Source organism: Gadus macrocephalus, chromosome 7 (genome assembly GCF_031168955.1).
Source record: "Gadus macrocephalus chromosome 7, ASM3116895v1".
Taxonomy (NCBI): domain Eukaryota; kingdom Metazoa; phylum Chordata; class Actinopteri; order Gadiformes; family Gadidae; genus Gadus; species Gadus macrocephalus.
Window position 1 is genome coordinate 21,918,852 of NC_082388.1, and position 24,574 is coordinate 21,943,425.

At 43.1% G+C, this 24,574-nt stretch overlaps 2 protein-coding genes across 16 annotated transcripts in view; both read right to left on the reverse strand.

Annotated features, from left to right (window-relative positions):
* Nucleotides 1-597: 597 nt before the first annotated feature.
* Nucleotides 598-24,574, reverse strand: part of tpd52l2b (tpd52 like 2b) — a 234,190-nt gene continuing 210,213 nt past the window's right edge. Inside the window, exons 2-11 of one of the 14 annotated variants that reach the window (XM_060055974.1) lie at nt 14,746-14,877; nt 12,102-12,259; nt 11,523-11,671; nt 10,790-10,849; nt 7,867-7,914; nt 6,617-6,718; nt 5,455-5,481; nt 4,417-4,461; nt 3,736-3,784; nt 598-3,548 (exon numbers count right to left, since the gene is read on the reverse strand). In XM_060055974.1, coding sequence (XP_059911957.1) covers nt 3,465-3,548; nt 3,736-3,784; nt 4,417-4,461; nt 5,455-5,481; nt 6,617-6,718; nt 7,867-7,914; nt 10,790-10,849; nt 11,523-11,671; nt 12,102-12,259; nt 14,746-14,764 — 741 coding nt within the window. In that variant the 5' untranslated portion in view covers nt 14,765-14,877 and the 3' untranslated portion in view covers nt 598-3,464. Of the gene's footprint in view, nt 3,549-3,735; nt 3,785-4,416; nt 4,462-5,454; nt 5,482-6,616; nt 6,719-7,866; nt 7,915-10,789; nt 10,850-11,522; nt 11,672-12,101; nt 12,260-14,745; nt 14,938-24,574 lie in introns of those variants that run through there. The other 13 variants (XM_060055975.1, XM_060055973.1, XM_060055977.1 and 10 more) reach the window with 13 other exon arrangements.
* Nucleotides 15,306-24,156, reverse strand: LOC132460965 (tripartite motif-containing protein 54-like). 2 transcript variants are annotated; one of them, XM_060055959.1, is made up of 11 exons: nt 23,512-24,156; nt 22,333-22,514; nt 21,227-21,401; nt 20,948-21,043; nt 20,529-20,606; nt 20,145-20,300; nt 20,025-20,047; nt 19,542-19,666; nt 18,874-19,394; nt 16,974-17,093; nt 15,306-16,052 (listed from the first exon to the last, which is right to left on the reverse strand). In XM_060055959.1, the coding sequence occupies exons 1-10, from the start codon at nt 23,692-23,694 to the stop codon at nt 17,019-17,021; spliced, it is 1,614 nt and encodes a 537-aa protein (XP_059911942.1). In that variant the 5' UTR covers nt 23,695-24,156; the 3' UTR covers nt 15,306-16,052; nt 16,974-17,018. The 2 variants fall into 2 exon arrangements, with proteins under 2 accessions (XP_059911942.1, XP_059911941.1); XM_060055958.1 differs by having other exon boundaries at nt 18,874-19,427; nt 23,512-24,154.

The window sequence follows — 24,574 nt, forward strand, 5'->3', positions numbered from 1 at the left end:
ATTGACCAAGTTACGAACTCTGAATAATTTAAGTGTCAGAATGTGCCATTGACTTACATTAGAAAAGTATATATTTATAGAATATCTTAAAAAGTTAAAATTATTTTAAAATGTGAATGATAGCGCGCAAATGGAAGCAGTAGGGTCCCAACGTTTGTAGAGAATAATAAATAAAGAAAAATAATAAAGCCTAAGGGGAAAAATAGTTGCCGCACTCAAATAATGAGCGGTTAGACAGCACTTCGTTTGACGTCTCATCTGAAAGTGCTTTATCCGGACAGTCTCTGTCCTTGGGAACATGACAGACCGTAGGCTACAGTAGAGCACCCCCTACTGGCCTTCAGCACCAATACCAATTTAATAGAAAAATACATCCATTGTTCCAATTGATGCACTTCTGTCCTATATGGAGTGTCACCATGTTACAAGGCTTTTACATTCTAACATACCCATTTTGTTCTGTGCCACTACAGTATACCCATGATGTAACAATAGATTTGCCCGAAAAACTGAGTGTTTTTTTCCTGACTAGTTCAGCTACAAAAACACGTCTCCACTATGCACAGCTGTAGTCTAGTCAACCACGAACAAAACCACTCATTTAAAGGAATGCTTTATTGATAGCCAAACATTAGACAAAACAAAACATTGTAAATAAATCCAGCATTCATCCAACGCTGATCCCTTTTAATTCTCAATTCGCTAGGCTCCAGAACTAAATAAAGGTATAGTAGCCTACTAATCAGCAATAGCTTCTCATTGGCACCCAAAATACTACTATTGTACTTAAGCATTTTACCGTAACCCCCCCAGAATTACCCCCTTTGCTACACTGCAAAAATATTGCTGATCTTGGACAATTGTATACACCCTTTACAATGCTATACATCCGACAGCTGAGAGGAAATCCAATCCAGGGTAAAGCATAATTAATTGCTTTACAATGGTGTTTCACACATGTTCAAAACCTTAATTTCAAGTCCCATCATGAGAAAAGTTAGACCTAAGATGCATTTATTTTCAAAGAATTAAGTAAATTAATTCTAACACAATTCCTTGCAGTGAAGGCTTTTCTCCCTGCCTGTTTGAATAAAAAACAAGAATCAAGCTGCTTAAACGAATCAGTCTGTGAAAAGAGGGATATAACAAAATCAGTCCAAAGAATGAAAAGAGCAGTTTGTAACAGGTATTTAAATACAAGCAAAAGGTAGAACAATAGCAAAACTTGTACAAAATCCTAACCCCTTTATTCACTTCTCTTCACCAGAAAAGAAACAGTTCTGATCATCCAACAGCCAGAACTTCCAGCAAAATTAATCAACGCAAATGAAAGAACAAAAAGAAACCCTGGATTATGATAGAAAACATTTCTGAGGCAGTTATCTAGAGGACTCGGTAGCCATTTTATTTTCCAGAGTTGATGTCAGTGTTTGGTTTCTCGTTCTCTCCTAACCAGTAATGTGAAATTATATTCTGTTCTTAAGCCTGGTTCATCTGATTGCGGTGTTTGCCTCAGAAAGGTTGTCAACCTCAATACATTAAGCAGGGGTAAATATACAACTATTTTACAATCTTTTTTTTTTACTTCATGTTAAAAGAAAAATAAACAGTGACATTGTTTCAATAACATTTTCCGCCGCTATATTTTTTGTTTTACATTTTTGTACAATAAGGATTCGTGGGTGCATGTATGCACATTGACACATTGTAAGTGCACAAAGGCATGACCAACATTGGCAAATGTTTCCATTAAGTGTCTTTTGTTTGGCATCACACATGGACATAGAGTGCACCTAGTCAGGCGTGAAGTCTTGCAAGTGCACGCTAGTGAGTGTCAGCTGTGGCCTTATATTAATTTATTACCTTTATGGCAGCAAGAACTTTTTCAGATAAGTTATAGATGTGGCAAATATTTTTTTTATGGCAACCTGTAGGTCACGTTACCCTCCTCCCCCCATTTCCTGAAAAGCAGAAACAGTCCCAACTTATTACATGTATACAACAGTATCCCAGCTGACTGATGAGAAGAGATGAAGTGTTGGATGTTGGAAAGGCCAACAAAAGTGGTTACATTCAGTGGGTGGTGAAAACACAGAATGACTCTGCTCACGTTGTGGTACAAGAACAAAAACGCAGAGACCAGACAGCCTGCAGTCAAGGTCCAGCGAAAGCTCCTTGCAGAACAGTTAATTTTAGACAGCTCGACTGTGACCTGCAATTGGAGGTTTCCACACAGCACTGCATGTTTACAGCAAGCGCCCCTAGCTGGTCTTAGCTCAGCCTCAATGCAGCCCCCCGGTGGCTATAAAAAGTAACTGCAGATCGTAAATGATACATGGACCAGTTTCTAAAACGTGGACTTAAGACGATCGAAAAAGGGCTGCCAAGCTGCTTGCTATAGAATTTTGTGTTCCTGGAGGAACTTTCTACTGAGATGATTCTAGTTCCCGTTTGTCCAACGCACAGTTAGTGTTTAGTTATACAGCCCCCCCCCCCCCTACTCCACCAGGGGCAGCTGGCAGCATTGTTTACAATATAGTTTATTTATATAGATTTATACATGTAGATAAAAGTTATGTAAAAACATTATGCAAAGCAGTGTAAAATAGTTTAGAATACAAAATGGTTTAAGGTTTATCATTCTATATTTTTACATCGTGTGGTTTAGAGCTCAGACCTGGGTCCTCATTGGTTAATGGTGGGCAGCTGAGATGAGATATGCACATGCATGTAGCAAGGGAGGGGGGGGGGGGGGGGTTCACTACTCGTGTGCATGAGTATGTACGGTGCACACAGGGAGAGATTGAAAGCAGACAAGCAGGCGACCCGCCTTCCCGGCAAATAATGGTGAAAGAAAGAAAAGTACAGAAGAATGTGATGGGCTGCATTTGGCCAATCGATTATTTGGCATTTCTCTACATGGGAAATAAAGTTACAACAAAGCTGAATGACAAAATCGGGCTAACTTTGACCAAAAGCGTTGAACAAAAATAAAATGGGGATTCATATTGTATGGTACAACGCTAATAACCTGCTTCTGCTAACGGAGCAGAGAACGGGGTGGAGTGTTGGCAGACTGGGGAAGGAGGCCTAAGCAGTGAACATGTAGACTGAGGGAGAGGCTTAGTGACAGGGTGGCCGATGTGCTATATATATATATATATATATATATATTACACATTACTCATGGAGGCGGAGGATCCGACGGTGTGATGACTTCAGATCATCCCTCCCTACTCTGTCCCTTCCCGCCAACCAACCTGGTCATTCACAGAGCTCGGGTCCGCTGATTGGTGGAAAGGCAGATCAGGTGATCTGCTGAGAGGTCAGAGGTCGTTTTTTGGGACCAGTGATGCGAGGTGATGACAGCAGTCTCTGGTAGCGAGGAGGGTTTAGGGGTGCAGCTAGAGAAGTGTGTGTGTTTGTGTGGGGGGGTGGGGGGGGGGGGGCGAGTGTGGGGGTGCTCAGAAGGGTGCGTTGTCCTGAGTGGGGTTGGAGTCGTTGGGGGAGCCGGCTTCTCCGTTTCCTTTGGGCCCGACCACCTTGTACTGAAGGGATAAAACGGGCGGGAGGGCGAGAGGCATGAGGAAGAGTACTGAACTGGATACAACATATAGACACGCACACGTAAAATATGGTGGGACTTCAAGGTTAAGAAGCTTGAAGTTAGTCTGTGTGTGTGCAAGCATATGTGGTGTGTGTGCGTGTGTGTGTGCGTGTGGTGTGTGTGTGTACCTTGAGGTTCTCCACTCGGTCTTCAAATGACTTGAACGTGGTCGAGTTCCTGCAGAACAGAGATGGCTTTAGACTCAGAGATACCATTAATACATAAAGATTGCTACTCCTAAAAGACCCATGAAAACGATTGGCCACGTGCATACAAATATCCGTCTGGTCGAATTATTTATTTTTTAAATACTACATGATTAGAAAAAGCTGAAACAAAATTCAATATTTATAAGCCAGAGAAAGTGAATGGATAGTTAAATAAATAACAACCAAGCATTATTATTGGCCAACGGCAGAACAATTCAGATGACTCCACTTAACATGACATTAAACACGTTGGTTGTTGAGTGCAGGACCAGAGATGTGACCAGCAGAGCCTTTCCTGAGACCAAAGCATACAGTACACAATCCATGTTTCTGTAACCATCCTACATCTACAGCGCTGTTTCACAACAGAGTGGAGGACTATTACTTATTCATTTATATTTGACACACAGTAAATACTTCTGCAATACAAAGACTTGCTCCTGGAGATGTTTGGAGCAATTCAGGGGCAATCATTACTGTTCCCAGGATCAATGTTTGGATGGGAGACCAGTGTAGCAGGCAGAGCAGCCCATGTCTACAGCATATTCACAAAAGGCAGGCGCACAGAAGACAGGACAGCAGATCTGCATGTTACTTTACCTCATAGCGGGCATACTTATTGAGTGGCGAATGGAATAGTTGCTACTTTGTGTGCATTAAAGAAGAGGGACAAAGAAGGGTAAGTGTTAAAAAGCAGAACAGGCATGACACAAATCAACACACGCACAAGCACACAACACACTCATAAGCTCACACAGCGCAGGTTTTTTGACAGAAGTGAACAAACTCAATGATTGCTGCCTTTTAAATGTGTAATTCCATTATGCAAACAGTTTAGCAGCATTCAAATATTTAACGCCTGTCTCTACAAGGTTAATAGGCCGACCAACAAAACAAAGCACATAACATACATTCCGAGCATTATCATAGCTGTTGGTTTTTGGGATAGAACTTCTAAAAGTTATAAAACAACAAACTTGAAAGTTAAATAGGTCATTTATGTTAAACAAAGCGGTAGTCCCCCAATTTAACACACACATTGAGGCTCCTGTTGAGGTACTGGGAATTAGGTTTTCCAAAAAAAAAAAAAAAAAAAAAAAAAAGGAACTTTCCCACTTTATTTGTGTAGTTAAATATAGTTTAGAGTCTCCCAAAACAGCCCGGGAAGTCCCTAGTGCACCCGCCATGTTGGCTCTCTGGAGAGTACGCAACCAGCGGCTGGGCTGCAAGACGCCAAATCGTCAGATTATTTTCAAAATGGCGCAGTTTTCTATTTGTGGGACTTTTTATGTATTGAAAAAAAAAAACAGCTTGTTGTCAAATACTGTTCCATCTGCCAACCGACGTAGCAAAGTCATGCAAAACATGTCATTTGTGGCACACAATCATTTGAAAATGCCCTTTCCCACGACCCCAGCAGGATCGTCAATGTGTTACTTTGTATCCTAACCCAGTCTTCTTCCAATGGCATAACTAAACAGCAAATACCAGATGTATGTAGAGCACATTACCGCCACCAAAAAGGGAAACTAAATTGACTTATAAAAAAAAAAAAAAAAAAAAAAAAAAAAAAGAAGTGTTTTATCTGGTTCAAGATATGAATATCTGTAAATGTAGAGTTTCAGAGGATAGCCTTACCCGAAGGAATTAGCGAAAGGGAGCGCTCTGCAGCGATTGAAAACAATAGAAAGAGAAACAGTAAGCAGGGGCAGTAAGGCATTCACACATTCAAAAGGCAGGAGAGGTTAAATAGGGAGGATCGGGTGTTAAAGCTATAAGCGTGCAAGTGTCCTGCTTGTGTTAAGAGTTTGAGATGGAAGGTTAAAGAGTCCCGTGTTAAGAACAGAAGTAACAGGCGTTTTAATGAGCCAATTAATTAAAGTCTCAACAATTATTATTATGTCAATTATTATAATGGCATTACCAAATGTTCTGAATAATTCAGCTCTTCAGAATACAGTCAATCGATTTCTACCTAATTCCAGATTCATGGTATATCTGCAACAGTACTATATTAACTCATGCAAGACACTTGGGACTTCTAGGAATGCATGCTTCATTTAAATCAAGCAGGAACAAGTAATAGAGCTACTATTTACCCTAATGTGTCCATCATGCTGTATTGTTCAACACTGGATAATATGTGGCCCACTCTTAAGTAGGCCTACATATTATCTGCACACAACCAGATTACAAAGCAGTATTATCATCAGGAAGTTCACCTATGTCATGTGATCACCACACAGTGGCTTATGTACTCAATGCTTTTTTTTGGTTGCTGCATCATTTCATTCATTTGCTTTTAGTCGATAGATGACTCAATATTATTATATTGGACAAACACTTCCAAGTTATGGCCGGTACAGAAATGGCTGCCGCGACTTATGTAACATTTTACTGCTCGTTTACTCTTACAACCTTACAAATAAATCTAGCGACCGAAATGCTACGGCTCGTTCCCTGGTAGAGTTGTAGGCACGTGTTATGGTTGTCAACTAATGTGATGATAGAAGATAATATCAGCAAGTGCATAACAAGGGTCAGTCACCAGTTCTGCAGACCGACAGGTTAGTGTAGGTTAGTTTAACAAGCGCAGAGTAACCGAGGAGTTTAGCGTGTTTGACACAGCATTCCGTCACTACGAGCAGCTTCACACTGCAGCTACAACATCTAACCCTTGCGATAACACAACCACCCCAGTTTCACCGGTGGGGGCACATTATTACATTTAACAATGGGTTTGGAATGTGTTGTGGCTAAGGACGTGGCATGGTGGCTCTGGGGGTTTGCGCCGTCATACCTCATGTCTCCCAGTTTTCGGCTGAGAGCTGTGCCCATGGTGGAGAAAGCTGCGGTGGTCTTGATGCTGGCTTGGGATAGGGTCTCCTGGGTCTTCTTATACCTAAGGCAGGAGAGAAAGCAGAGAGCGGACGGGTGAGTACGGACGGAGGAAGAAATCGCATGGCACGAAAAAGCATAGAAGAGAATCCATGTGAAGAAATGGAAATGAAAAGTAAAAGTGGAGACGTTAAACAAAACAGCTTCTACCACAACAAACAAACGGGTTAAAGTCGGTTTTTTGGGTTGATACAGCTCTAACTCCAAGTCAGATGAACACCATAGCCCCCGCTGTAAAGGGTTAGTAGTAGACACACAAAACACACCATCCAGGCTGGTCCCGAGGCCGTCCAGAAAATCCCTTTTCAATCACACAATCCATTTATAGTTTTGGCTTCTTCAAATCTGAATGTGTTCAAATTCCCTGTTTGTACAGCGCTGGATGCATTAAAGGTGCAAAATAAAATGGACTAACTCCTATAAATAGAAAATATCTTTCGAACCACCATCTTAAAATAGAGCATTTCCTGGCTTCATTAAAACATCCTTTACCAATCATTTGTCAGATTGAATGTGTTGTTTAATTTGGCTGTTTGCTGTTCTGCTGAAGAGTGTGACTCGTCATGAACGTAAACGATAGAAATTCACCCTGGTCTTTGTGATAAGACCTTGTTTAGTTCAAAGACGGCTTCTAGCTGAATGCCAAGTGGGTTGCAGCCAGCCAGCCTAGCCTGAGGAGCCTGTCTGAGCAGACTTGAGACACAATGAGGCACTGGCTTGGCTGTGATCAGGGTGCGGTTGTTTGGTGTCAACGTTACAGCAGGCCTTAGAAGGCGCAAGCAAGCAAGAGATAATGGGATCGCGGATGTTAAGTATTTTAGATGCCGTAGCATACAGCTCTGGAATAAATATGATAGGTTTCCTGGGACAACCCTTGTTCATGAATAAACAAGAACAACAAGTGTGTGATACACCATAGATATCCATTATATTATATCTATGAGTTCACTTGCATATAACGTTTCTGCAAGCATTCTTCTAATTCTTGTAAATTATATGATAACCTAAATGAGGAGCACATAAGATCCTATAGACACACACACACACGAACAGGCAACATTCTTCCGACACCAATACTAGAAACGCAATGCAGACAGCAGCTTCATTCACAAAAATAAAACAAGAGAGTATTAGGTAAAGTAGTCAACTCACGCTTCCGAATGGGCAATGTCATCCAAAGTGGCTGAGGCAGACAGATATCTAAGGACACAACAGTTGGAGAATGATACAATATCCTTGAAGTGTACACACACACACACACACACACACACAGCAATCGATTACAGACTTGTTTGCTTGTTAGTACTAAACGGGGAACATTAATTCCCTGTTTCGGAGAAAGGGTGTGGGGTGTAATTCAATAGCAACAGGGACTGGTTGATGCTTGTGCCAGGGTAACATAGAGGCCAGCTAGCCCAGCTAGCTGTAGGTTAGCACGATTCCAACATTACACTACAGCTAGGCAATACGATTCCAACACGGTTCCAGTAGCCTAGAAATAGTGAAGCCATCATCCGTAAAGTCAAAAATTTAATTATTCAGGCCATTAGCAGGATCCGGAAAATATTGACAACCACGATTATCCAGGGTGTAAGTTGCAACCATGTACAATTCACCAATAATACAGTTTCATACATAGTATCCAATTCACCAACAATACAATATACAGGTTTATATAAAGTACCAAATCACCAATAATACAAATAAATGTTTGCACATCCTATCATATTGAAGAATATGGGAGAACGGGTTTAACATGGGGCACATTTATTTGGCAGCCTTGTACTTAAGGAAGACAGCCCCTGACAACAGCGTACAGTGTAGGTTATCAGTGAAACCAAGGTTTTAAAAGGTGCAGGTCAAAACATTTATAATTACATAACATAGATCCCCCCCACACGCATACACACACACACACCTTATCCCAAATCTACAACAGAAGGGTTGCCATTTACTGAACAAACACACACACACACACACACACACTTTTATAATGGCTGATAAGTTATGCCAATGTCAATTATTCAACAGTTTAGCCTTAGGAAGTAACTATTTACATTAGCATTACATTACTAGTATGCCCCTTGGAATGATCCATAATTTTGCTTGCCGTAGGCATCAGAACAATGCTCCTCAAAGAGCTACACACACACACACACAATGTGGTCATGCAGACAGTGGGCCAGCCAGGTTGGGTACCGGGTCCAACAGGGTACACGGTGTAATCACACTCCTAGAATACAAGCGGCATCCAGTAGACAGGACCTACTGTAAGCAACTGTCCAATGGAAAACCTCCGTCTACTAGTACGCTAACTTGTCCGAAATGTATGCATCTTTTTTTTGTAAACAAGCTCTCCGGAATTAGCTATCCATAATGTTGACAAAGCACGTGATCAATCACCACCATTCCAACAGCGAGGAGCGCACCCTGTTTATGCTCACTCACACAGAGAGAGACAGAGAGCGCGACAAGAGAGAGCGTGAGAGAGATATGTGCACATGAGCTGTAGTCATCCTTACAACATGCTCATTAGTCATGGGTTTATTTTAATACTTCTATCGTCTGTATTTCTGCCTGTTATACTTCTCTAATCATCCAGGCAGGGAATGTCTCATGCCTCGTGACTCAGCAAAAGGCCAACGTTTTTAGAGCAGACCAGTCTCCTATCCGGTCTACCCTCTCTTTCCGTCCATGTGTCTGTCAGTCTGTTCTGTCTACGCCTCCTTCACATTCCTCTTCTCATTCCACTCAACAAGTCAGAGCAGTTTGTCAAACAGCAGGCAGGTAAAAAGGACCAATCGGGAATCCCCTGATAGATCTCAAACTTTAACAAAACCATTTTCTAGCCTTTATATTAATCGTGGATCTATCTATTATGATGCAAAATGCCTACATGTATGGTGATCGCTCTTGTTGTTGAAGGTTTGTAATGCTTTCCTATCATTATAATAAACCCTTCTGAAGCCAATCTTCAGAAGGGTTTCTGAAGAGTGGAAGCTTCAGAGCTGAAGCCTGTTGCCGACGAAGAAATTAATGGTACTTTTTAGTTCTGGTTTTTGAAGAAAGCTGCCAGTCAGAAGGGAAGTGTGCTTACAGAGAGAATACTATGCTGCACAAACCAAAAAACAGTAACACCTTTGACCCCAGGAACAGGAAGTTAGATGAAAAGGGACTGAAATAGGAAGGAGAAGAGCCTGAGAGGAAAAGGATTCAGCGGGAGTGGGTGAAATACAAATACAAAAAAGACTTCACGTAAAAAGGTAAAAAATGTGAAACAGGAACACAAAGCAAAAAAACGGATGATGGGCGATACAAAGAGAAGTCAATAAGGAAAGAAAGATAGCGATGAGAAGAGATAAAAAGACAGAAAATGGCTGCTTCACACATTTCAGTGTCATTCCATGCCCGGGGAAAAGTCCAAAACAACAAGGAAAAGAGTGCTGACATAAGGCCCAGATAGAGCTATGGTTCAATAACTATGTCTTTAGGTGGCCAAATGTAGCGCCACATTATTGATTATTGAACAACCAAGGCCTATCATGCACGTCTTAACATCAAAGGTCGACAGGGTACTGAAAACCTAACAAAAGTGTTACGCATATGGATGCATTAATATCATCCCAACATCTTGCATACATTTTCATGATAGCATCATTTCCTTGCGCGATGCAAGGTCTGCCTTTCCAGTTCCTTCAGGACACAAATCCGTCCTTCAGAAAGTCAACAACTCTGTGTTGGTTTAGAGGCCCTGGCATGAATGAGGCCTTGAGAGGGAGACTAGGCCGAGGTATCGTATCCCTCTAAGAAGCCTGTTAAATACCGAGCCCCGGGAGGAGAGGAGAGCTCAAACATAGAGACGAGGTGAGAGCCAGGGGGGCGCAATGGGAAGAGTGATGGACATGGACGAGTAGAAATCAGACCTCGGAGAGGACAAAGTCTGATAGTCTGCTCGTCGCAGTGTGTGCGCTTGTGGGTTAGAGGCCATAAAGTAACACTCTGAGTTAGCAGCACAAATGCACAGACACGCATACATACAGGGTGGGCAAGCTGCACACAACACACACACACTCACAGATCTGAGCCGGTCAGTCTTTGGTTCCAGTTGCTTAGTTTCTCTGTGGTGTTCACATAGCTACAAACAGATGGGGAGGGACAGACTCAGCATGCCATGTGTCACTTAGATAAACTGGCTCTAGGCAAATAGTCCTATTTGGGTTTTATGGTTTCGAATATTGATGCAAATCAAAGTTTGAATTATACTGCTCATCGCTGTACCTTTGCATGAACAACGAATGAAATTGTTGTGATTAGAAAATCAAATAAACTGTGAAGCAATAAATAAACAGTTTATAATGAATACTGTATTTTTGTGTGGTCCTGTTCATACCCCCCCCCCCCCAACAACGAGATTTCTTGCCAACGTTTACTGTTGGATTGCATAATGTACTCCACCTAGAACACCACCGAGTCAAATGTACTGATGAACCCAGGCACGTGTGGTGAGACAATTTGATCCTCTTGTCTTTAACTTTGATTCTACTTTAATTTCTAGTCAGAAAATGACCCGTACCCAAATTATAAAAACACAAAAAAGACACAGACAGACATTTCCTGTGAGCAGAAGATTAATGCGTGTCAATTTCTTGACCCAGATGTTTAGGAAAAAGCTCCAAACGAACGGATTCCGCCGTGGCGACTCTTGGCCTATGACGACGGGAGTCTACGGCACACCTGCTGAACACAACATCCTTGGAGTGCTTTGCATTAACCCTGCTCCAAAGAGGACGGTGCGGTGGGCTACGTACGCGTTGGACGCCTGGACGTCCTGCCAGCCCTTGGTGATGTTCTGCTTCAGCTCGTTGAGCGGGTTCAGGCCCAGCTTCCTCTTCAGCTCGGCAGCGTGCTTCTCTTTGGCCGACAGCACCTGCCTGAGGGTGCTGATCTCCTCCTCCACCTGGCGACCACACAAACACACGAAAGGGGGGGGGTGGAGGCAGGGGAGCGGGGATGGAGGGGGTTGGGGTGGTGGAGGGGTAAGGCGTCATTGGAAGGCTGGGAGTACTGGTATTGTGAGGGGCCAAGCAGGAACAAGTGAAACTGGGACAGAGCTGACAGCCCCAGACCAGCACAACCTGCCGATCAAGACAAACACGCCGCCGAACAGACCTAACGAGCAATCCTAATAATTCTTTATCATGCATACATTTTCAATGATAACCCACGTTCTACAGATAAGAGAGATGGGATCCTTATCTAACTTCCCGATTTGCTTTCAAAGAAACATTGCACTTGCTGTTGGCCACTGGGAGGAAACACGGGGGGGGGGGGGGGGGGGGGAAGGGATGGGCAGTGCTCGGAAGAGCTCGGTGACTCAGACAGCCTACCTTGATGAGCTCAATCTGCAGATCCACCGCCTCCTCCTCCGTCAGCCCAGGGGGCAGAGGGTTGGCAGAGTTCCCCACAGCCCCCTCTACAGGCAGTTCAGACATGCTCTCCGGCTGATCCACCACAAGGCCCTTGTTGGGGGAGTTCAGGTTGATATCTGATGATGAGGTGAAAAGGTTGGATCGAAGAGGGGGCGTGAGATAAGGAGTGGAGGTAAGAAAACAAAGTGAGAGAAATTGGAGAAATTGAACTTAGAAACAGCCGGCAGAATAAGAGTATACTTAGCCTGTGGTGATAAAAAGGCATAACCACAAACATACAAGCAGAGACAAAGTGTTGAGGGCCGGAGAAGGTAAGAGAAAGTATCCATTAGTGAGTGGTGAACAGAGTACCTCACTCATATTACACCCACCAATCTTACATGTTCGCCAAGACAATTAACACATGAAACACTCTTGAGGGCGGAAGAGATTTTACAGAACTGGCCATTTTTGTTAATGGGCTACTTAGGCCATTCATTATTTCCGTTGGCTATTGAATGCCAATACCTTTTAAGGAAACGGAAGAGCATGGTTTCAATTCCCATTTCAAAACGATTTTTGTGATTTGATAGAGCTTTCACCCTAAGCCTAACCCCAGAATTAATGATGCAGCCCGTTTTCTTTCTATTGTTCCCGGATGTGTCCCACTGCTAAAACAATGCCGATGTGAGTCAGCCCCTCTCAGAGTGCAGTCTGGGGATGGCCTCACCCGACATGCGTGTGGTACCCACGTGTCATTTCCTTATTATTGAATATGTAAATGATGTTGGTTGCAGAACTCTAGGTCCTACAGTTAATGACACCAGTATAGAGTTACCCGAGAACACTGCATTAGCTAGAGAGAAATATTTTGGAGGTTGAAGTGTTGCAGGCTGTTGAGTTGACACAACCTTCTGCATAGATTGAATAGATCGGAAACCCATCAGTTGGAACACAGCATTATGTGTTTTGACTAGATTAGGAAAAATCTAAAGAGCCCATGTCATGTCAAAAACAAATCTATAAGTGCAGCAGTCCAGCACTGAATCCATGCTGGAATTCGACAGAGCTCCTGTGCAAACATGGTCTCAGTTAACTGAAGAAAATAGTTGACTTGGTAAAAGGAGAGATCCTCTTAGGCCACCATTACTGCTTTCTTATGTTTCTTTCTTATCTATCTTAATATCGGATTTCTCGCCTGATGAGAATAAAGACTAATTGAACAGTCTTTGTAGAAGAGATGCAGAGAAAGGACTTCTACAAAAGTGAAGATGCAACTACATAGGACATGTACATCAAACAAGTGTTAGGCATGTAAAATCAAGTAATGACAATCATTAATTAATTGGTTGATATTCCATAATTTATTTTGCATAAACTCAAGAAGGCAGTCTCAAGTTGGAGGTGTGGTCAACAGATTATATCCGTTAAGGAGTTGTTGGCTGGCAACCCCACCTCCTAGGTATACACAGATGGCATCAAGACATTTGCTCATCGACATAGTAGTGACATGGTATCTCTAATAATGTCTCGGGTTGAATGATAATGATACAAGGGCAATCTACACTTCAGGTTTCTGCCTTTTTAACCCTAGTTGCCTTTACCTCGGGATCCAGGTTAGGCTAAAGATATAACATATAGACAGAGGGACCATACTGTCATTTCAGGATGCAGTTTGCAGGATCCTGGATCCAAGCCCACATTATGCAACTTCAAAATAAATTTTCTAAATATATGAATTTATCCAGACAGAAAATACCTTATATAATGTTACCTGTACATGGCCTATATATATATATATATATATATATATATATATATATATATATATATATATATATATATATATATATATATATATATATATATATATATATATATATATATATATATATACGTTCTGCTGATGGAAAGGAAATGTGTGTCACAAATAGCAACCAGTATTGTTACTTTGGTTGCTTCTATGTATCTATTGATATCATGGTTGCATACAAATGCCTAATTTTTAACATGACAGCATCAATGATCCTCTTTTCAACAGCAACAAAACCAACCAATTATCAGGACATGTCAGTTGCATATATGCTACCATACTCTTTAAGTCAAGTCAACCATTCGTTTACTGAACCTTCTCAACAGGAAACAAACAAAAGCACACCAACCAAGTCACTTCCAGCATTGCGACTTTCCCAGGCAATGAGAGGATTTAACACATGATTCTGTAACCCTGCACTCCTGCCCTATAAACAGGGAATGAATGATGACAAAAACACGATACTCTTGTCCTGACATTGACTAGCAGAGCTTTTTGTGACGCCAGGCCCTTGTTACGCGCGATGGATCCTCAGCACAAATTAAAACCAAGTTTGCGTAAAGTAAATGACGAACTTGATATGTCACGACAAATCAAGTTTGTTTGTAGAAGTCTTTAACACGAATATACTCGTATAGCTTCAAAAACGCACGACCTAAATCCTAATTATGACATTTACAAAGCTCTGTAGATCCCTAACCTATTTTATTTAAACCAATTTGATACGTTTGTGTGAGTTGAAGTAGCAAGCAGAGCTAGCATTGTGGATTGGCTAGCTATTATTAGCTTAAAGGCTATTTATTTCTTTACCTTGGCTGGTGGGATCCATGGCGTCGAAGAGGCAAAGTTTTAAACTTTGACGTTAGCTTTTAATTGAATGGTGAGTAGGAGTGGGCTCTCCACTACTTATCTGTAAATATTCGCTTTAAGTCACCGGTACCAAGGCAAAGACGTCAAGAGGTTGGAAGAGCAAGTGCACTAAAAACAGCCAGCTCAGCTATGAGATAAGGGCGTGATGCTGCCCAAAATATGACAACCGTTTCCGGTTTGATACTTTCAGAGTAAATGTACAAACGTATTAGGTTTGTGGGAAATATTAGAAATGGTCGTGGAAATGACTTGAAGGGTATCATGTAATTTCAAAGTTTTTTTTATTTAACGTTTGAACGCTTTATTTTGCATCGGTGTACATTTGAATTGCGTGAACTTGAACGCGCATTTTCTATTCTGTACACAAAGTTGCAAAAATTAAGATACGTTTTATAATGATGGAACCAGATTTTAGATTTCCTATTTCCGCCGTGAAGGTGTGACGTTGGCAATGACGACTATGAAAATATTTGCTCCGGACAGGTGCAGAAATAGTGAGATTTCTATGGGTGATTCTATTTGATTTTATTTACTTTGGTGATTCATGTATCTTAGTTGGATACAATATCAACATGCTAAACAGTATATGCCAACATCACAGTCAAGTCAGTGGTCACTTGTTTGAAATCAAACAGACAATCGCAATCACATTTGAGATAAAAATCCATATGCTGGCCAGTTATATATTATGTGTCTTCAAAAGAAATTCCAATCTGATTGTATTTCAGACTAGAAGTGAACACAGCTTCATGATTTGTTTAATGAATTGTTCTAAGTTTCCCAAAAAACTCAATTAATTAACAGCGGAAGCTTTAATTTCGGAAGCTAACCGGAAATATTTTCAAAATATCCATAAATTCCCCTATCCATCTTATGGTTATGGTTTTTTTAATGTGAAATTACTGACTACTTCTTTAAACAATTGTTTAGATTAAAGTGACTTCCGAATTCATGGCAGCAAAGCTTAAAGTAGCATAATGGTATTACATTTGTTGGAAATTAAATGATACCCCATATGCAGTGTTGTGATACATCATCATCATATCATCGGACTGTACCCTTGCCCATGCACAGCCCTATTGAACACAGATCAGCTCCAGTCATAGCCCTACATCCTCTTGCAGAGTGGCTGGCTTCAGTCAGGGGAAGGTGAGAGCAAGTATGTGAGGAGGCTCATTCGGCATGGAAGAGGAAGAGTAGGAGATGGGAGGAACAGCCTGAGCAGGAGTCCCAGCCTCAGTCCTCGCCTGGAGAGGAGAGGGACAGCACAGCACAGCACAGCACAGCACAGGAGAGAGAGAGAGAGAGAGAGAGAGAGAGAGAGAGAGAGAGAGAGAGAGAGAGAGAGAGAGAGAGAGAGAGAGAGAGAGAGAGAGAGAGAGAGAGAGAGAGAGAGAGAGAGAGAGAGAGAGAGAGAGAGAGAGAGAGAGAGAGAGAGAGAGAGAGAGTAAAATATATAGAGAGACAGCACTTTAGAGAGACAATAAATCACAGAGAGACTTTTCAAGAGCAGAAACCTCACCATCAAAATCATTTGATGGTGAGCTAGTGCTATCAGCTGGTACCACAAACCAGGCGTGATGCTGGGGTTTGACCTTTTGGTCCAACCCTTTTGTTTACATCTGCAATGGGTTATTATGAAGGCTCACTATGGGGATAGGGGACATCTGGGAGGTTAATTACTTGATAGAGTTATATCTTACATACATCCATGGGTTATATGTTGCAAGATTGGTCTTTCGACCACCTTTAGACACTGTTTTCTTTAAAACGATCAGCCACCAAGCTGTTCGGATGAGGTTAAATTATTGTTAGAAAAAAAAAAGTTAAATTATTAAAAACATTAATAAGAAAATATATTTTCAAAGGAGTTGAGATTAGCACCAGTTGGACTTCATGCCCTACTAAATAGGGTCTATTTTGTTAATAGAGTCTATTTACTAGACAAAATTGACAAAATAGGGTCTATTTAGTGGGACGAACGGCCAAAACATGAATTCCAATTGGAAAGAAGTATGTGAACCTAGCATTATGTCCTCATCACACTTTAAGCCTGGATCATTAGTGACCTAAGGGAGGTGCCTATTTTTAGCTCCAAAGTCACATCTCTGTTTAGAATACATGCATCCAGTCATCGGCCATGTGTCCACATTTGCATGCCAGTGTACCTTGGCTGGGCGACACCGTCGGTGGATGAGTCTCCTGGCGTGGGGTTATGTAAACATGAAGCAGCATACTCTTTGCAGGATGAGCAGGAAGGCCAACAGATAAAAGAGTATGATGACAGCCTGCAGAAAGAAGGAGAATGTGAGGGTTTGATAGATGGAACAAGACAGTAGGGGGATTTTCAGAGGAAATGAAGCGCGGGTAAGGGACGGGGATTGGAATTGAAAAGGAGATGGGCAATTGACAAGATGGAGAAATGAGTAAGTGGTTAGGGAATTACGATAGACAGCAAATGGATGAATGAGGGAGGGGAGAAGATAGATGCATATAGAAACAGAAAGATAGAAAATCTGATGTCGGGTGTCTTTAATTTGATGAATTATGTTATGGAATGACCACTCAAACTCATTGCTTTTCTAAAACTGTGGAAAACACTTCACACAGTGGAGAGTGGTGAAGTGGGGTCGGCCAGAGCGTTTCATAAAAAATAAAGAGGAAGGGAACGAGGTGGCATTTCAGCAGGTGGATGAAGAACACCGGAGCCAGGGCAGGGGGCAGTGGGAGGAAGACGTGACGTACATTGATGATGAAGATAAAGGTCCAACCGGACAAAACTGACCTGAATAAAGACCATGTTTTCTCCACTCTCCTCCATTATGTTGTCCATCTTGCAGTCAGTATTCCCAGACTGAACAGTCTCTACATAACCCTGTTCATTCTCTGGAGCTTCCAGAGCAGAAACCTCAAGCCCAAGCTCTTGGGGTACCGGGTTAATCTCTGGCTTTGATGCAACCTCTCCAGTTTCCCCACCTGCCGAAGTAAAATGCCCTAGCTCTAAACGATCCGTTGGTGTACAGTTATCCTCTGCAGGTTCTGCAGGTTCCTTGAGCTGTTCACCACCACATTCATCCGGTATTGCAACCAATTCGGCCAGTATGTCATTCATATTCTCAACTTCTGAAGCAATAAACACCTCTGTTTCTATCTGTTCTCTAATGGCTTCTTCACCACAGAGGTGACCCTCCTCTGCCTCTTGCCAAGTTCCAAAATCAGAGCCCTCTCTCCCCAGGACCAGAAAGGATCTGACTTCTTGAGAACCCAATAGGAGACCGGGCTGTAGATCCCTTCTTACAAGCCCATCACTAAGCTTCTCCTCCTCCTCCTCCTCCTCCTCCTCCTCCTCCTCCTCCACCCACTTATCCTCCAGCACCTGCATGGTCCTAGACATCCCTGCGGTCTCACTCCTGACGCTCTCCTGGGGGTTGGGTTTGATGCCGGTACCAGGCTCCGGATGCATTTGCTGAGACAGAGCTTGAGGACATGTTTGAAGGGGGCAGTTGGGTCGGTGGGCAACGTCCTTAGATTCAGTCGGACCCGGAGAAACTCTGCACCGACCCCTGGCTGGGTACCACTCAGGGTACAACATGGCTGCCTCTTCACCACCGTCTCCCCGATCAATGTCCTCCTCTACAGCATCTTCTCCCCTTTGTTTGACATCCTGTGTCTCCTCTGCTCCGCTTTCTACTTCTTCTTCTCCTCCCTTTTCTCCATCTATCTGATGTTCTCTGACCTCACACTGATTTAAGGGAAGGACATTAGCTAACACAAACTGTAAAGGGCCATGGGGAAAACGGAGGCTGCATATACGTGACTGATTAGAGGAAGTACATTCATTACTTTTCATCAATTCTATTCATGAAGGTGGGCATTGTGCCCATGTCAGCAAAACCTGGTCCACAAATATTTTAAAAAGTACAGTTCAAGAATAAACTTCAACACTAAAAACAAGATGGCTACAGACCTATGTTTTCAGTTAAACCTGTCCGAACTCCTACTGGATAAGAAAGGGATATAAAGGAATATCCTAAATAAAAATGACAAAACAGATTGATAGGACTGTACCTGCTGTGTGTTTATTCCATCCTGGTCTTCACACTGGATTTCCTTGATGGAGTCTGGAGCTTTGAAGCCTGTCACCTGTTTACTCTCCTCTTGTGTCTCCTCCTCTCTTGACTTTTCTGCTCTTTCCTTCCCCCTCTCTCTCAGCACCGTCTGATCCTTTCGAGCTCGGTTGTCCATTTGCTGTTCTGGTAACAGCTGTGTAGGTTCATAGGAAGCCACCACAGCACCCAGTACCAGGGAAACAGGGTCAGTTGTGGCTAAAACGGGCTGAGTTGGTGTTAGTGGTGGGATAAATGCCAGAATTGGCTCCAACACTTGATTGTAAACACAATCAATGTTTTGCACGACCGACTCTTGTTTGGGTATCTGGGTGAACTGCCGTTGGTTTTTGGGTTGCAAGATTTCAGCTGAAGCTTCGAGCTTCGATTCTTTTCGCTCTTCAAGATAGTTTGCTTTTGCTGGTTGTGGCTTTTCAGGGAAGGTTTCTTCTGGTTTTAGGTCTACAGGGAGATGTTCTTGCTCTGGTTGTAGCAGTGTAGGAATTTCCTTTTCAACTTAATAGAACAGAGAATCACAACACTGATTCACAACCAAATGCTACATCGGGTATCAATGACATGAGGTTTAATGATCAATCACTGGCCACAATCTGGTGACGTCATACATACCTCTGATGAAGTCGACACTGCGTAGTGCTTTTTCCTGTCTGCTGAAGTCAAACCTGTAATGATTTATGTTTTTGCCATCTGGTTCAAACTTCTTTGAGGAGCTGGAACTGGTCGCAGCCCTCACTCTGATGGACGGGGTGGGGGGGGGGGTGGAAGTGGCATCAAAGAATATTTTATAACGGGGTTTTATATTAGAGTTTTTTTGTGGATTTAGTATTATAGAGATATTTTATGGATTTGGTGATGAATCGGGAAGGATGACAAGGGATAAAGAAAGATGTTAAATGAATGAATTATTCAAGAAGGGACAAGAGGGGAGATGGAAAGGTAGAGAAGGGGAGTGGGGAAAGCCAGAAAGTAATGTAGGAAAAAGGAAGAGAAGAAGTAGAGAGAGGGGGAATATATTGAACTACAAGCTTCCATTACATTAAATTAATGTGAAAATAATTTCTATTGACGTGTTTAGATGCAGTGGAGACTTACTTTGTGATCAATTCTCCTGAGGTCTAAAAATGAGAAACAGAAGGCTTTGGATTGGTTTTGGAAACCCAAACACAAAAGTATAGCTTCTGCACGTATACGCATGAACACACACACACACACCTGGACAAAAGCAGCTAGATCTGGCTCTTCCATGGTCTTTGAGGCGGTCTCCAAGAGTTGGCTGTTTGCTTCAATGCTGTCTCCGTAGCGTTGAATAAGCGACCGGGCGTGGCCTGTTTTCTCCTCCGCCTCGGAGCTGATTCGCTGGGTCATTACCTTCACAGAGATCAAGAAGTGTTAGGAAATTATACGTCTGATGCTGATCTTGCTACTACTGCTGAACATATTTGGTCAAAGCTATTATAAAACTGGATCTCTCTTTGTAAACAAATAAAGAATGAATAACTACTATTATTGCTACAAGTGACCATCACTACTTCTTTAACTTGGGCGTTGCTTAATGAATATATACTGACGTCTTTTAGCAGTCAGCGAAAGGCCTACCTTTCGTCTTTCCTCCAGGATAGAGAGAAGGGCGTTAAACTGATCAGACACACTCTGCTTATGGCTCTTACTGTTGTCCTGGAGAAACAAGACACAGAGTCAATGGAGAGCTCAAACAGTAGATGTAATTACTAGAATTAATTGTACTTAGTAACCAGTATACTTAGTAAACCCAGACTACATAGCAGACATAAACAAACACATACAAAAGCACACACTCAAGAATTGAATTGCCAGCAATGACTGCTACTGCTTGTGATGTGCATCCGGCAAATAAACACACACACACACACACACACACACACACACACACACACACACACACACACACACACACACACACACACACACACACACACACACACACACACACACACACACACACACACACACACACACACACACACACCCATATCCACCTCTACGTTCCTCCAGGTGAGCTCCAGTTCATTGATAAAGGCCTGGACCTGGTCGTTTTTGGCCATCAGAGAGGACAGCTCCTGCTCCAACTCACCCTTTAAACACACAGACACACACACCCTTTACCTTGTGTATAGCTACAGTTACCAATATCTAGCCTGGAAACTTTTTGTTAATTCATGTAAAATGAAAGACAATAATTTATTTTTTAGAAATGCCACCCATCACATTAGTAAGGTATCGTCAGAAGTTGTCTTAAGTCCTATGTATGTTCTGACCTTCTTCTGCAGGTGGATGTCAGTCAGCGGAGCCACATTGCAGAGCCGGTGAGATCCAAACACCTTGCAGAGAGAGCAGGTGGGTTTCTGGCAGGTAAGGCAGTAGATGTTCAGCTTCTCGCCCTCATGGTCTGCACATGTCCCCCCCCCCACGGGCCTGGCTGCAGGGGCGGGGCTTGGTTGGGAAGGGAGAGAGGAGTTTTTATTGTTGCTTTGTGTATTCCATCATATGTTTTCCATTTAATGTTTCGTGTTAATTTGTGTTTTGTTAATAAACTCATAAGCAACGTTGCTGACTTATTCTCTCCACTGATTCCCAAACAGAGTCGGTTCCATTGTAGGGACGGCGGACGTCATTCATTTGACACTTTGACAGACCTTATTATGAATGACATCAAGAACCATTACTAGTCATAACGGCAAGGGCCTGCTCCTCTTCACAGTGTCATCTGACTGTGTGTCACCTCATCCAACCGAGCTGTCTCATTCATCTGTGTACTTGTTGATGGTCATTTGATACATTACAGCTCCCGGTTGGTAGGCAGGAGAGCTTCACAGTTCCAAGAGTTCAATCACAATTTTCTGTCCGTACTAACTGGCTGTACAACTGTCACAGCTAGTTAGTGTGTCTGTGACTAGCGCAGCTCGGCTGGCTGGGTAGGTTGAGTGGGAGGGTTTTTCAATAGTAATTTTTTTTTCAACAAACCAACAGGTTATGAATATGTCAGCTATAGAATGTGATTTTATGGCTAGCATCATTGAAATCGCTATCGAGTACAGATATGTCCAGGGTATTTTAAGGTACAAGCTGGTTGTAATTTCACACATTGCACCTTTAAGTATGGGGTTGAAGTGAAGAGGCTCTTCTAGGTCTAGCTAGTAGGAAGACACTATAAAAATGTCCCTCTCCCATCCCATCAACAGCGTACGTTAAAAGGGACATATTATACCACCAAGTGTGAGTGTGATTAGCCGTGACAATCTAGGCGGACACGCCCACTTGTGATGTCAGAAGAGGCAGATTTTCCAAACGGCTTGCAACGGCTAATCACACGCACACCTGGTGGTATGATATGTCACTTTTAACAGCATGAATCTCCTCCAACCTGGTGGTGGTCGTGGTGGTGGTGAGCTCTTGTTTGTAGACGTCGATAATGTTCTCCACCAGCAGGTTGCGCTGCAGGCCGTACACGCCGTGGCGGTCCAGCACCACTTCCTGTCTGCAGGTGGGACAGCGGAAGCGACCGCTGTTGACCGACATGGTGGTCCGAGCCTGGTACAGGGATGGCTTAATATGTACCACATAGAGCCACACACGCACACACACACACACACACACACACACACACACAAACGAACACACCGATATCAAACACATAACTCGTGCAAATTATTATTGATAATGGACATATACACACACACACACCAACACACATAAACACACACACAAACACAAACACGCAAACACACCCACACACACAAAAACAAACACACATACAGATAAACAGAAAAAAATTCATTGTACACAGGAATAGCCTGTGGCTTAGATGAATGTCCTGCACCCAGTGTGACTTTGGGAATATGGTTAGAAACAGCTGCACCTCTCTGGGAGTTCACCCATCAAACACACATCTCTCGGGCCAACACAGTGAGTTAGACGTCAGCAGGGAACTCAACCAGGAGCCACCGCTGTTTCCCAATGACAGACGGACAGACGGACAGACGGATAGATAGGTAGAATAGATAGATAGATAGATAGATAGATAGATAGATAGATAGATAGATAGATAGATAGATAGATAGATAGATAGATAGATAGATAGATAGATAATTTAATCGATAGATCAATAGATAGAGGTAGATAGACAGAGTAGACTGATAGATATATAGGTAAATACATACATATAATTAGATACATAGTTAGCAATATAGATAGAGAGAGATATTCCTGAAATAGCAGGCTTTAATAGGCCTCAGCTGCTGCCGGGCCTAACGGATCAGCAAGAGAGAGGGGGGGGGGGGGGGGCGATGAGTTTGTCAGCAGTTGCGAACTAAACAAGTGTGTGTGCACACACTTGTTCACACTCACCTGAAAACACATGCGCACAACTCAACAACACTACACAGCGCATGATTTCGAGCCGCCTAGGGCGCCGATGGCTCTGAGTTCAACACACAAACGCCTAAACTATACATGTTCTGTTCTCCAGAACCGACCACACACACACACACACACACACACGCATACGTGCACGCCATACACATGCACGGCACTCGGGGCTGACCTGGTACAGCTCGTTAGCACACCTCCGGCAGAGGTTGTGTTGGCAGGGCAGGATGACCACGGGCTTGGTGAAGATCTCCAGGCAGATGGGACACAGCAGTTGCTTCTCCAGCGTACCCAGGGCTGCCTCCCTCTCTGCCCCCTGGAAGCCCCGCAGGGAGCTCAGGTCCACGGGCAGAGCCATGCTGCGGCCTGCCTGGTGCAGACACACACAACCACATACACGCACACACACACGCACACCCCTCACTAGCGACGTCAGCTAGTGGCCCTCTGTAACTCCGGGTCAGTGTGGACACCTGACGACGGCCTCTTGGTCCAGTCTTAGCCAAGCAGTGACTCCAATTGATCTGTCCCCTTCCAACAATCGTGTGAACCCCCCTCCCTTGTCCTAACTGTCTGAGTATGTCCTTCTTCTCCCGTCTTCACGTACGTTTTAAATCGCTGCCTTTACTCCGCCGGTTCACTGTTTCCTTCTTTTCTTTGTCGTCTCTCTGTGTGCTGTTCCCCCACCGCTGTGTACCATTGTTTAATCACTTGGCTTTTCCCACCACAGTGACCCACTGCTTAGCCTGCCCATAGCTCAACAGGACGGGGTGTGTGTGTGAGTGTGTGCGAGGGCGAGGGAGCCGCGGTGGAAGGGGATGAGGTGAGAGGGTGTTAGGTTACGACCATGTTTCACCCTCTCCGCCTCTGCTACCATTTCGGGCAGCGTGTGTTATGCAAGCAGATTATGTCCAGGGCAAGCTGTGCTCTTTCTACAGTTACACCCCGCCGATAAGAGGCCCGCCGATAAGTTACCCCCCCCCCTCCACAACGCTCATAAACACCAATTGGTACACGCACGAACATTAGAGGATAAACTGCAACCTAGCATAACATCAAAGCATCTGTAAATGTTTTTATTCGCAGGAAATATCAACCAAACATGAATTCCCATGTAGGACAAAACTGTGTACATGCAGGTTCTCTGAAAAACAATTTAAAGGAGATGCAAACGACAACGCCACTTGTAGATTGGTTTGCATCACTGGACTCTTTAGGCCTACATGCTATTATTGGCT

Excerpts from the sequence above, each read along its gene's own strand:
- LOC132460965 (XM_060055958.1), bottom strand. The coding sequence starts at position 23,694 with ATGGCTCTGCCCGTGGACCTGAGCTCCCTGCGGGGCTTCCAGGGGGCA. Across the intron at positions 21,044-21,226 it reads ACATCCACCTGCAGAAGAAG|GGTGAGTTGGAGCAGGAGCT; the intron begins GTCAGAACATAC and ends GTGTGTTTAAAG. Across the intron at positions 17,094-18,873 it reads ATGGAATAAACACACAGCAG|GCTGTCATCATACTCTTTTA; the intron begins GTACAGTCCTAT and ends TTCTTTCTGCAG.